Source organism: Ammospiza caudacuta, chromosome 9, assembly GCF_027887145.1.
Source record: "Ammospiza caudacuta isolate bAmmCau1 chromosome 9, bAmmCau1.pri, whole genome shotgun sequence".
Lineage (NCBI taxonomy): Eukaryota > Metazoa > Chordata > Aves > Passeriformes > Passerellidae > Ammospiza > Ammospiza caudacuta.
In genome coordinates, this window is record NC_080601.1 from 27,259,752 (window position 1) to 27,273,666 (window position 13,915).

General features: G+C 42.8%; 1 protein-coding gene across 1 annotated transcript in view; it reads right to left on the minus strand.

Annotated features, from left to right (window-relative positions):
• Window positions 1–13,915, minus strand: part of COL17A1 (collagen type XVII alpha 1 chain) — a 57,282-nt gene that overhangs the window by 21,810 nt on the left and 21,557 nt on the right. Inside the window, 13 exon segments of the mRNA XM_058810341.1 lie at window positions 217–378; window positions 1,329–1,394; window positions 1,730–1,813; window positions 2,215–2,286; window positions 2,992–3,135; window positions 4,313–4,456; window positions 4,777–4,824; window positions 6,421–6,456; window positions 7,385–7,432; window positions 7,786–7,923; window positions 9,786–9,884; window positions 10,692–10,736; window positions 11,409–11,474. Of these exon segments, the coding sequence (XP_058666324.1) occupies window positions 217–378; window positions 1,329–1,394; window positions 1,730–1,813; window positions 2,215–2,286; window positions 2,992–3,135; window positions 4,313–4,456; window positions 4,777–4,824; window positions 6,421–6,456; window positions 7,385–7,432; window positions 7,786–7,923; window positions 9,786–9,884; window positions 10,692–10,736; window positions 11,409–11,474 (1,152 nt within the window).

The window sequence follows — 13,915 nt, forward strand, 5'->3', positions numbered from 1 at the left end:
AGCTCCTGAGCTTTGTGAAATATCCCAAGGCACACTCTGGAGCTTCAAAAGCAAAATCCAGAGCCAGGTTTCAGCTGGCATGCTTAAAAGCTGCCTGCCTGTCAGAGGTTCTTGTATGATGTACAAGTTAGGTGTAGTGCCCTGAACATTGAACTTCCCTTATGATCAGTTTCTCTGCCCTCAAAATAACCACATGTCCTGAAGGAGGAACGTTACCTCCACTAAGCCCAGTGTTAGAAGCACTAAAGACTTTGCCAGTGTCCTTTGTCATGACCAAGAGCTCCATCTCCTTTGCAGGTGCCTTCTCCTTCTCCAGCAGCAGGAACTTGCAGTCTTTGCGCAGAATGTCGTCTCCCTGGGAGCTCACAGCAGTTCCTCCTGCAATATTAGTAAAAGATGGTAGAGAGGAGATGAGGGCCATTGAGCCCATAACTACAAGCCACATCACTTCTGTTCATAAAAACAGGTGGTCACATTGTGATTGGGGTTGCCAGTACAAAAAGAGCCCTGTAAGACACTGGCCACTAAAGGTAACAGGACAGCTGTGCATGTCATTAGGTTTCTTTGGAGATGTGCATTTCACTAGCTGGGGAGGCCCTGCTGCCAGAAATGGGGAACATCTGGAATTCAATCATATGTAGAAGTGATTTGCTCAATGAGCTCTTTGCTCCTCAAGCACACTTCCTGTGGAGTCAGAGAAACTCATTCCATTACTCTAGCAGAACCTGGAGTAAACCTTTATTAGAAATGTTATCATAACTTCTGTGGTCTTTATATCTATTTTTAAGCCTTGTCTTTGGGAGTCCTTGGATTACAAGGCAAACTTGGCTTTCTTTACATACAGAGAAAAAAAAAGTGCAGTTTGTAACTCTCAGAATTGCAGAAAAGAACTGGAAAGGATGAATCCTGACTGTTCAAAGACAAAAGGCTTCTCTCATTTAAAAAACATATTCTGGTCATGTATAAGTCAATTCCTTCATTTTTGAGTGGTTGAAGCTGAAACTGGTACAACTGAAAAATTATTTTTAAGAGCAACATTGCAAATGTTTTGGCTTCAAATAAAGTACAATTTCACATGTGTCATCTTCTATCCAGCTTCCTGAGCTGAAATAGCTCAGAATTAAACAATCCAAATTATTGCAGAGAACTGAATCAGACCAGTTCATTTGCTCGTTCTTAGATTCTGACTCTCTTTTCAGAAAGGTACTGGTAGGAGACTTGGCTAGTGACAAGTTATGCACCTGAGAGTCACTTACTGAGTCTCAAACTCATTTTTATGATATTCTTGTACGAGGCCATGCCTAAACACCTGTGAATGACAGACTCACCTGCTGAGGCAGACACACCAGTACTTGCCATGGTGTTGCTCTGAGAAGTGTTCTTCATCCCATATGCTGCAAAGAAGAAATTCAACAATGACTGAGATGAAGGATAACAAGGGATCTACACACATCAAAATATTTAGAAAATCTGTTCTCATTCAGTGTTCCTAGGACAACTCAAACAACCAAGGGTTTCCCCAGCACGCAAATTTCTAGTGCATCAGCACTGGGAGCTGCTCCTGCACATGCACAGCAGAGGAAATGTCCCTGAATATCTCTTCATACCACACTGTGCCACACAAGAAGATGATGAGGAGGCCTCTGTCAAGATGAACCTTCTAATCACTACAGAACAGGTGGGAGAAGGAAGCACACATTGGTGACCCTCACACTTTCTCTAGGCTTACTTTGTTGCTGACTTGCAGAGACTGCTGTAGCATTCTGGGTTGCAGAAGAAGAGCTTGGAGACAGGTTGTTTTGAACTCCAAATACTGCAAAGAAAAGCATTGCAATGAGGGTTATATGAGTCCTGCAATGCAGGTGGCATTCTGGTTAAAACCCAAACAAAACCAGTGACACAAAAATAATGACCTCTCCCAACAAATTTCACCAGCTTTCTGGAGGCACCACAGGCCTTACAACAAAATGTCTTGTAACTTAGTTCACCTTGGTGTATTGTTATTGTTGGCTCAGGACAATCATGGCAACCATTTTAAAACATTATCTCGAGTTACATTGTGAGCTCTCTTGGCTGCATGGACATTTCTGCAGGTGGGGCAAAGAGCTGCTGACACTCAGATGAGGAATAGGAGAGAAACTGGTATTATTGCACTGTAGTTGTCAGTGCCAGAAATGCAGTGCTGTCAAAGTGTGAAGGGAAGAAAAATCTGACCTGTAGAGGAAGAGCTCAGGCCCGCATTCAGAGTATGACTGCTGGGAGCCAGGTTATTTGGAACACCAAAAACTGCAAAAAGAAGTGAAATGTTATTACTGCTCTCAAATCTAGCACCAAAAGGTCAATGGCACAGTCCCAGAAATTAAGAGTCAACTTGGAAATGCAACTAATGATAATGCACAATAATTGCACAGAGGAAAAATCTTGACAATAATAATAATCACCCTTTTACTGAACAGACACAGGCAAAAAATCCCGCCTCAGACAAGATGAGATCATGTGACAGTGAGAGAAAGTAAAGCTTTAAATAATATTTCATCATAAAGCTTCTTGTGGTTTTTCTCTGCAACTGGGGAATGTGGAATCCCTGGCATTTAGAAATGGGCCTCACCAGGTGTAAGAACACACAAAGCTTACTTATAATATCTTTAGTATATGAGCCATTCTTACAATGGGCCAGGATAATCCAACATTAGTTTGAATCTAAACTGGTTTTTATAGGGAATGTGAGGTTGACCTCTTTTATAAAGATGACATCAAAATTTAATGACAGTCACAGAGCCAGGACAATAAATCTCACACAGAAGGATTTTGAGATAGATTCAGTGGAGAAGCAGAGAGCACCAAATGACAGAAAACCAGAGAAAATTCAAGCATATCCCTTGCCATTTTGATTATTCCATCATTTTAGCTTGTACTGTGCAAAAAAGCCTGCTTTTGACCCAGTTTCAGGATAGTTCCATCCTTCAAACCTGGGCAATCCAGGGAGCATACCTGATCCTGTAGAGTGAGACATGGCATTGATCAAGGAAGAGCTGTTATGGTATCCACCAAGGGAAGACCCAGCAGGCAGAGTGGAGGACCACATGTATGAAGGGAGGGCAGTATTCAGGATGGTTGTGTCATATGTCCCTGACACTGAAAAAACCAAGCAGACAGAAGTGGTTTTCAACAAGGCCAGGCTTGTGGCTTAACATACACTGCAGGTTTATAGGACAAACAACTTACATTTCAATTATCCTTGTAGAGTCAACCCAATGACTCCAGGTTAGCATGGCATAACTGACCTCAAACATCAGCTGATTACAGCCCACACAAATTTTAACCAATGGAATACAGATTGACCTGATAGCATGATCATTCACAGAACACCTTGAAGAGATTTCATTGCTCATAGATGGTATGGTACCAGAATAAACCATCCCAGTCTGCCACTCCATTAATAAATCGCCATGGGATGTATGGCTTCTGCTTTCCACATGTCTCTGATTGGTTCACTAGTGTACTGGACTAAAATTCTATTTTAGACAGGATTGTAGCTCTGAGTAAGACAAAAGATATTGTTTTTAGACATTGATGGAAGACAATGGAATCCTCAAGCCCTGTTGTGGGGTGTATAAATAAGTAAAAAAGGTTGTAGTATTTTAAGTACCACTTCAGTTATAGAATCACAGAATGGTTTGGGATTAAAGGGACCTCAAGGATCATCTAGTTCCAACCTCCTGCTATAGGTAGGGACACCTTGCACTAGACCAAGTTGTTGAAAGTCTCATCCATTCTGGCCTGGAACACTTCCAGTGATGGGGTATCCACAACTTCTCTGGGCAACCTGTGCCTCATCACTCTCAAAGTAAAGAATTTCTTCCTAACATCTATTAAAGCCTGCCCTCTTTCAGTTTGAAGCCATTCCCCCTTGTCTTCTCATGCAGTTCCTGATGAGTTATTATGAAATGGAATGGCTAATAAATCACGCACTGAAATGTTGTCTTCAGTCCTATCTCTCTGTCTCACTTGGAGATAAGAAATCAAATCACTCTCAGACACATTTACTTAGAGCTCTTATCTCTGCTAGAAATACCTCTGAATTGAAACTGGTGGCAGAAAGAATGGACTCATTTATTTGGAAATTAGACTAGTCCCTATAAAGACACCCAAGATGGCTCTTGTTACAGCAATACCTGGACAATCTTTCAGCATTCTGACCCTTTTTCTGTACAGGAACACCATGTATTCTTATCTGAATGTTCTTAACAACTGAGTACTTTTTATGGCAAATGCTGTTTGGAATGAGTGCAACATTGCTAATGCCAAGTACCTGACTGAGAGCTCTCAGTGACCATCTTTGTCTCCACCACGGCCTTTTTCGGTATCGGGAGGGTACCGGATGATGACCGAGTAGGGCTGCAGCTGGCAGATCGACTTCCCTTCAGCAAACGTTTCACATCATCCAACTCTGTCCCTAGCAGGAAAAGCAAATGTCCAGAGTCACACAAAAGCCAGTGTTTCATTGTAATCCTGCTCTGGTTCTAAATAATTCCGTGGAATTTATCTGCATGTGTATGAAGTTGTTACTTTCTGGGGGGGGCCACTTAATGACAAAGCTCTAGAGGATGTTTCTGGGACTAAGGACCATTTTACATATTTGCAAGAGCATCACTTAACCCACAGCATGTTTCCTTGTCCAGAAAAGGGACTCAAATTAATGTTTTTAACAGGAAAAGTCATAACCCTAGCAGCAACACCCTCTACCTTATCCCCAATACCCCTGGAATAACTTACATCTGCCAGAGGGAGATGCACTTTGCAGTCGGACTCGTATTTCACTCTCTGGGAAGATAAAAAGCAGATCATGAATATGGAGAGAGATTCATTTGTTCCCTGGGCTGGGAATGAAACCTTAGGCTGAAGTGAATTCCTTCCTTCTTGCTATCTATGTTCCACCTTGCTGTCTGACTGCTTAATCTGAGCAGTACTCCATGCAAATTGGTAGCAAATGGGCTTGGGCAACTTTTTGTTTTGGGGTCACATTTTGCTGCTTTAAATTCCGGGGAATTATATTTCACTCATTGATGGCCTCTGATGAAGTCAATAATGTTGCTACTGTCAGATATACAGAAGGTCTAATTATGCAGTCCTCAATGACACTGATGTTTCCACTCATCACAAATATTATTTTCATTTTCCCTCTGAACAAAAAAATTAGAGAGCCAAAAGATGTTTAGTAAATACATAAATTCCCTACTACCTCTTGGCTACAACTGACATTTCTACAGTGGGCTGTATGATTCAGTCTCTTGCTACTTACTGACTTCTCTTTCAGCTCACTGAATGTAACCAGCCCAGTTTTCAGCCAACCTTCCCACCAGGTACTCAATGCTATTGCCTTACTTTTACTGGACCTTTACTGTCCAGCACAAGAAACTACACAGTTAATGTGATTTGGCTGGGGTAAACCTTTAAACTTGCCTCCCACAAGCAAAGTGGTCAGCCAGAACATGTGATACATGCTCCTCATGACGAAATCTGACAGTGCATGCACTAGAAAAGAAATACTATCTTGGCATTCATGTGGAGAAGATGATGGATTGGAATTATTTTCTGAAGTAATATGAGAAGCTGGACCTGATTCTCTGGTGTCTACTTTATTATGCATGGCCTAGTTCTGCTGGGAGCTCAGGTATGTAGTGTGCTAGAGGAGACTGTGACGATCTGAGGCAGAATAATTGGGAATGTGACACTCTCCAGGAGGACTGTGCAAGACCATGCTGTGATTTATACCCACTGCTAAAATTAACTTGAATAAAGTGACATTATAGTTTCCTCTTCAAGCAACTGGAAAGAGATACTACGTTCTTGGAGACCAAGAGAATCCTTCTTTCCCCAACACTGTTAATAAATTATTAGAAGAGCTGAATGATTTAAACAATGCAGAGTTTTACAGTGAGCTGGCTACAGATCACAGTAAGTCTGCAATTTCCTCACCATCTCTTTACTATCAGTAGGAAATTATTTCAGGGTATGGCTTTATGGTTTGCAAGACAGATCACAGTAGGAGAAGCATGAATGCAATTACTGTAAATATGTCAGAGGCTGGTCCCAGAGCATGGATGGACTAAGGTTATTGTAGTGAACAGACAAGATAGAAGACCATGTTCTCAGACATCCAGGTTTCCAAGAATATCTTCCTTTCTGACACAGTCTGAACTACCATGACGTTCACTAAGGTCAATTTTTACACTAAGCTTGTTTAAACAACTGCTTACAGATTCATGGCTCACATCTGAAGTGGTGCAGATCCATGTACCTCATCTGACTGCTCTGCACTTAAATTGGTGGATTCCAGCTCAAGAATAGGTCTATTTAACACACCTGAATTATGCTGAACTGAAAAAAGGAGGCTTCTCAAAGAACAGAATCACTCACCTCGACTTTGGCTTCTCCCTCTCGTAGAGGCAGATGCTGTGAACAGCAATGAGAGAAAAGCTGTATTAGTCTTTACTGCCTGTGACACCTCTGAAAATCAGCACACTGATCTTGCTCAGTGTGCTTACATTCAGGCAGTAACTTTTCTTGGAGCACAGCTGGGAGAACTGAACCATTAAGAGATTTCATCAGGCCCCCTTTAGACCATAAGGTATTTTAAAGAATCAGCAGCACTTTTAGCCTTTTTGGACCAGATGCTGTTTCTTTTAATACAGGGAAATGCTGTTTATAGAGGGTGATGTCACATTTCAAATGGCCAAAAGGAAGTTAAGAGACCTGTTGATCCCACTGACCAATGCTGGAGATTGTGAAACCCTGCCTCATTCTATGAGCCAAAAGGTAACCTGATCACAATCTTTCACTACCTTCACTGAGTAAAATCAGCAACTCAGACTTTGGACAGGGCAAGACAATACCTGCTGACAGTGTTTAGTGTAAATATATCACTTGATAGCCACTTCATTTTTCCATATGCACTTGATGAAGTCTAGAAATGAGCTACTGGAAAAGTATATCCAGCAATGACTCAAAATCCCAAGAGTCTGGACTTTCTTGCTTGCAGCTGTTCTCTGAGCTATTCTGGAAGGGTGAAGGGAATGCTATGAAGCATCACATGTCTGTCTTTTCCTGTCCATGTCCTATATCATACAGGGAGCATCACAAAAGCAGCTGAGAGTAGCAGATACACAGTATTCACTATCTGTTTGAATATGATCAGCTAGAGACCTGACTTTCAGCTGTTAATGTAAATCCCACATAAATCCTGTGAAGAAGCTGCATGGTGGCCCAGTACAGAGGTAGCATAGATAGAGCAGGACACAGAAATGTGCAAAAAGCCCTTATGGTCATCAACTCACATGACCTTGCCATAACATTCAGAGCAGCAGCTCTAAAAAGGACATACCGAAATCTTTTCTGGGAAACTCAGGAGAAGAGTTGGCACTGGAGCTCCCTGCAAAGAACAGAAAAATGTTCATTCATACTTTGTACAAGATTATTAAAAGCTTTCAAAACATGACTTCCTGGCAACTATTTAATCTCAGTGGGCAGAAAACATTTCCATTAAAAAAAAGAGCTATTCAGGTTTCACATGAAAGAGCTGCTAATGTCTTTCAACAAGAATATGCCACAACTCCTTTTAGGAATGAGCTTTACTCCTAGGATAAATAGGACTTAATCATTAAATTGTGTCCCTGACAGTTTATTTCCTAAGAAAACCACAACGGGACTGGGGACAATTCTGCACTAATGTGACCTCAGAGTGCACTGCACACTGCCTCCCTCCTATGGCATGTTCTGTGATACCTTCATATGCTGCATGGCGGCTGACATAGGTTTTTCTTTCAAATGTTGAGCCAGGTGATTTGGTGAGAGTAGAGCTGGGAGACTGAGCTTGTCTGTAGCTGGAGGATGATGACGTTGAATTCAGTCTACCACTTCCACCTATGGCCAAAACAAAACACCCTCAGCAAATGGAAGAGAAGTCCTGGCAGTACACTCTGGATGCCCTGTGTGCTTTATGTTACTATCTTCTGAGCTGGACAAACTTGCACTGGTGTTTCACAACTAGAGATGGACAAGAACAATATCAGGGTCTTACTCTGGCTGTCCTCAGCATTCAGGGCAGAGAGGAGTATTGTTTATCATTGTGCATGACTGTGTATTTATTTCAAAGCAAATCTTGTCAACGATTTGTATGAAACCAGGTTCTGGCCTAGGGTAATAGTGAACCATCTCCCCTGAGCAGGAACAAATTTAGCTCTGGATGATGCTGAGTTTTGGTAAGGATATAAATTCATTTGTTAATTCAAGCATTACATGACATAGGCTACAAAAACTGGGAGACTGTTAAACCAAACTCAAAGTGCTGAAGGATGCAGATTATGAGATAATGGAAACCACACTCCCACTTAATCCACTTTCTGGAGAAGTGACTGAGGTGTGTGTCATGCCCAAGACAGTCTGGACATTATTAGTACCTGTTATATGTAGGCAGAAGAAACAATTTCCCTCCTAATTCACATCAGGGCTGTGGAGAAGGAACTGAGGCAAGCCATAATTACTGTGTTCATACTCTTGCACAAAATCTAATGCTGGAGTATGATCAGGCTGCAGCACAAAGGGATTGTTTACCCATCCCTACAAAAAGTGTGTCCTTTTGATCTCAACAGTGTTTTCATGCCAACTTCCCCTCTAAGAGGACCTGTTTTGTTCTGTAACTTTTCCATTTAATTCAGCAGAAAGAACTACTGTGCCAAGTAGGCCTCTGTTAGAGGCATTCTGCAAGAAAATGGGAAAGAAGAGACTACAGAATGCTCTCTGAAACTTCAAGAGATCAGTATCTCTGAAGTTCAGGTTATTTTCTCTTTTTCCACATACTGAAAAAAAAGAAGATGGTAATCCTGCATGGTCCTCTGAGTTTGCAGGACTGGATTCAGTTCTCACATTGATGCCAGTCCAGACAATTAGCCCAACATCTGCAGTGGAGTTACTTCACTTGTGCCCTGAGGCAAAGAGATTCCACACTCTGGCCTTTAGCTGGCATGCAGGTGTCTGTCAGATCTCTTTGGTATGGCTAACTCTCCCCTTGAGCTTCCAAAGTGCACTTCACTCCCTTTGGTTTGTCAGCTCCCTTGGAGCACAGAGAATGTTTTCCATAAGGAGAATTTTACAGTCAGCCCCTCTGGGGACAGAGAAGTGTGCCAGGTACCTAGCTAGGAATCTCAGTCTTTAGAAGCCTTTGCTATGACAATCTAAGAGCTGTGCAAAGAATGTTGTTAAAGAAATGGTTTTATAGAGTAGGCAGCACACAATGATTTAGCACATCCAGAAAATCTGGCAAAGTGTTCAAAGTGCTAAAGCCATGGGCACACAAACCTAAGAAAACAGTTTCTAGGAATTTCTTTAATAATATTCTACCTTCAGCAAGATCAACAAAAAGATTAATCAAAACTGTCTTTAGAAGAAAAATTGTCAGAAAGACTGTGATTTGGAAAAACTAAAAGAAGGGAAATTCAGTTTCTGGATGACTTCTTAAAAACAGTAGGAATGAAATTTTTTGTTGTTGTTCTCCTGAAATTAAGTTTTCCCTGTGGAAATGGGATTTTGCCATTTACTCACCCATTCTTAAACTCAATTTTAGGGAAGGAATATCTTTGCTTTATGTATGCATTTGGCACTTCTACTTTCATAATTCCTGTTTTCCTTGCCCCTGGCTCACCCTACTTCCCTGCCTTGAATCTCCCCAGCCCATTTCTGCTGCCTTTGCTCTCTGTCTCCTACTGGGCAGTGCTTTCCTTCCTTACTTGAGGTCACATGGCTGCTTCCATGGGTGTACGACCGCTTTTCAACTCCACTCCCTCCAGCGTGGGATGATGTTTTGAGCCCACTGCTGCTCCCTCCTTCTGAAAGAGATGAGCACAAAATGAGACATTCTCTCCAGGCAGGAGACAGGAGGAGCAAGGACACTGCAAGAGAAGGCAGGAGGGACCCAAAGTTGTCCATACACTCAGTTATAAGTACAGCTTCATATCTGGTGAGAGATCAGAAGTACAGGGAAGTGTCTTGGCAGAGCAGACAAGCATTCACACTCCACAGCCAGCAGGTCTGTAGTCAAGTCTTGCTTCATACACAGACTGACCCTCATCATAAATAAGATGATACTGCAATTCCTTGCCAACTCAGCTGCAACAAACTAATCAAGGATATGGTGGGATAAAGAGTGTGGAGGATTCTTCCCTATTTGGAGCTGGTACTTCTCTGCAGAGGTAGAAGTGTCCTGTGACCTTTGATATTACTGAAAAGATTCACTCACTGTTGCCAATTGGGTGATGACAGGGAACTAATACACTGCAGCCCCAGCAGTGGAACTTGCAGACCCATCACTTTTGGTCCTTCTTCCCAAGAGACAATCACCACTGGAGACCCTATATCTGGACTTAAATCTTTGCAGAGTCTGGTCTTCTAGCCTTAGTAGAGTATGTGGCTTTGTTTCTGACAATACCCAGACAGGTCCTCAAATACTACTCCTCTCCAGTAACAAGTGTCTTGAGAGAAAGACATTTCTGAAAATTGCATTATTTGGGTGCAGATCTTTATGCACTGAGATCTGCTGCAGCCAGGGATTTATGGAAATAATGGAAATAATGCAGACAAATAAATAGCATGAATAACAGAACATCAAGCAAATGCAATGACTGAGAATTACTTACTGGGTGGCAAGGATGTCAGTCTTGTGGTTACAGTCTCTGTAATAACTGAGGGAAGAAAGGATGCAGAATTAATGGCATGTTCATAGAGCCAAACTGGATCAATGTTCTACCTATTCTCCATGCAAAAGCATGACTTGTTCAAAGAAGATTGACTCATTTAAATAAAAGTCCCTAAGGACAACACTGCCTGGGGCTGTAGCTGTAGGCTCATTATCACACAATGCTGTGTTTCTTTGCTGGTCTTTCTAGCTCTGAATAAGAACATTACTGCCATGAAAGATTTTTTTCTGTACGAGATCCCTGTAAAATTTCTGGGCACTTCTGAACCGCAGCCATTGCTGTAACAGCAAAGCCCACACTTGTTAATTCTCATAAGGTCAGTAGAAAATTGACCAGTTTTACACAAAGCCACCTGACAATTTCTAGGCCACCCAGGGCATTGATACCAGAGGTAGGAGTCATATCCCAATGTCTGCACTACTGGTTAGAAATGCTACCACAGGGAAATCATCTGGTTAAACAATCAGGTCATGATACACATCTCTAAAGGTCTAACCTTGGCCCATTCTATTCCTTATTTTGACTTCAACACAGACTCCAGGGCCAAGAATAGAATTTAGTTCTGGACCACTGGTCAGCATTTAATCCCTTACAGAAATGGCCATTCACTTCTTAGCTTTTTGGGTGTGATGTAAAAATTAAAAATCTCCTCCTTACGTCTTTCAGTTACTTCTGATCCATCTTGCCTCGTTTTCTTTGTTACAGAATCCATATCATTGCCACCTGCAGGGAAAACAGAGGGACAGCACTCAGAGCTCCGTGAAGAGTAAGAAATGACAACAGCTCCCCACAAATCCCACCACTTTCCTCACTTTGGATGGGGACTAGACTGCCTGGAAGATGTCTGTGCCTGGGAGTTTACAGAGCCCTTCCAGAGCCATGTGATTACTACAGATGGACTGCCACCTACAACACTGGATGCTGCACAAGGCAGCAGAGCTGAAACACCAGGAGGGGCTGTAAAGCCAACAGGTGAGATAGAGGCACTTGAAGCAAATCCACCCAGTGATGGAGTTTAGACCTGGATTTATAACCAGATTACAGTACATTATGGTCTCCAGCGGCACCCCTATAAAGGTTTGATGAAAACCAGTGGATCAAAACACTACTCCCACACATCTGTTCTGGGCAAGACTCAACAGTGCAGGATTAACTGAGCAGGCAAAGCTGCAGGAGTAAGCTCCCTGCACCCTGCCAGTACTGCCAGAAAAGCTTCAGCAGAAATACTGCTGCTCTGCTAAGAGAAATAGTGCATAATAGTGCAAAGCAGAAAAAACACCAGAGGTGCCTTTGAACTGCCTATTTTTGGCAGCAAGGAACTTAAGGCAGGAAGTGCTTTACCTTGTTTTACAGGTAGTGCAGCAACAGTTTGGAGACCCTGTCTGTATCTCTGGAATCTTATCTACTTTAATGCCAGTTCAGGTCAGTCTACACAGTGCTGGAACTGAAGCTGTGAATGCTGTGTACATTCTTTTTCATTACCTGGATTCCTCTCTAGTCAAAATTATAATCTCTACCCAAGGTATGACTGTCTGCCACAAAAAAACATGATTGTGAAAAAGAGACATCATCTAGAAGAGAAAACACTTCTGTCAGAAGGAACCACACAATTGCTCACTCCTAGTCTTGCTAAGATAACATTTCATCTTGTGCAGCCACAAACAATGAGAAGGAAGATATTTTAATTTACACACAAGCTCACCACAGGCCAAAACTCTTCACTGGATTTGAAGTTTCCTCCTTTAAACTGAAGGCCCAGCTGTACCAAAACAGACACATTTAAGAGGCTGAGTCTAAAAAAACTTCGGGCAAAATCCCTTCCAAGTTTTAAAGGCCAGCTTGATGCAGAAGCCAAGACCATGTCCCCCAGTTCTGTGAGCTGTTAGTTTGATCCTCATGATTCCATTTGCTCTTCTGTAAACTGCAGCCCCCTTGATGTTACACTTGTACTGCCCACGCATAAACACTGACACAAGGCAAGATGCAGCAGAGAATCTGCAGGAATATTCAACATTCAGATTAATTCTGTCCTTAACCAGCTCCTGCTATTCCCAGAGCTGACAGGAACAATTTGAGTGGAGAAGGCACAGTGCCAGGCAAGCCACTTCAGCCCCCACGAGAGACTCATCTGCACTTTGCAGAGAACACCACAGAGCCCACAGCCCTCACTCTGCACTGCTGACCCTGAGCTTGTCTAACAGCTCTGTAAGTGGAGCTCCTGAGGCCACATCCAAGTCCCGACACAACCTGGTGGCAGCAGGATGCTTGCTAACATTAGGGATTTCTAAGGGATTTTCCAGGGTGTTGATCCCAACACACATGCAAGGCTTGATCTACATGCATTAGGAGAGTTCCTCCTCCAGCAGGGTAACAGTCCCCTGCAACAGAAGGGTTTCTGGTCATTCACTCCAGGAAAATGCATTATCTCTGCATCTCTTCCTTACTGCATCAACAGTGGAAGCATCTTTCAAGCTCTCTCCCTAAAAACAGATGCTGGAAGCTGCTGTCTAGATGTCAGCACTGTTGGCTTTATCAGTGTTTTTGGCAAGGAGCACAAATAGTATTTGGAAACTGCTTTCCTACTGCTTTGTAGAACTCCACTTTCTCTTTGCTGTTGGGAGGTGGTGCTGGTTATGGGTGCTGGAAGAGGCCATGGAGTGAATGCATCTTCTGCATCTTTGCCCTCCCTTGAGAAAGGAAAGTATCTTGCTGTGATATGAATTATGAAAAAAACGAAGTTTAAAGTCCATTTTTGGAGCCATGTGTGCCACAGTCCAACTCCAGCACACAGTGCCTTTGCATGTGGATGCCAGCAGACTGACTGTGCTGCATTTCCATTGCCTGCCAGGCCTAACTCATCTCCCAGGCTCCTCTCTGGAGTCACAAAGGCATAGCTGGGGGCTATGTCTGTGCCACAGCAACAGCGCTGTTGAATCAGAGAAGTCATCTGCAGTCATCTCAGAGCAACAAGCAGCAACTTGTGGAGTCACTCAAACAGTGCAGGAAGGTAAGGCAGCAACACTATGGCCCCTGCTACATAAGCCAGGGGCTGTGGTGTGCTTGTGGCACCCACAGAAACCCAGAACTTGCAGCCATTGTTGGCACTCAGAACCAGGAGAGGAGTGGCACTGCCACACTTGTGCAGGCTGCTTCTTCTCTGTACA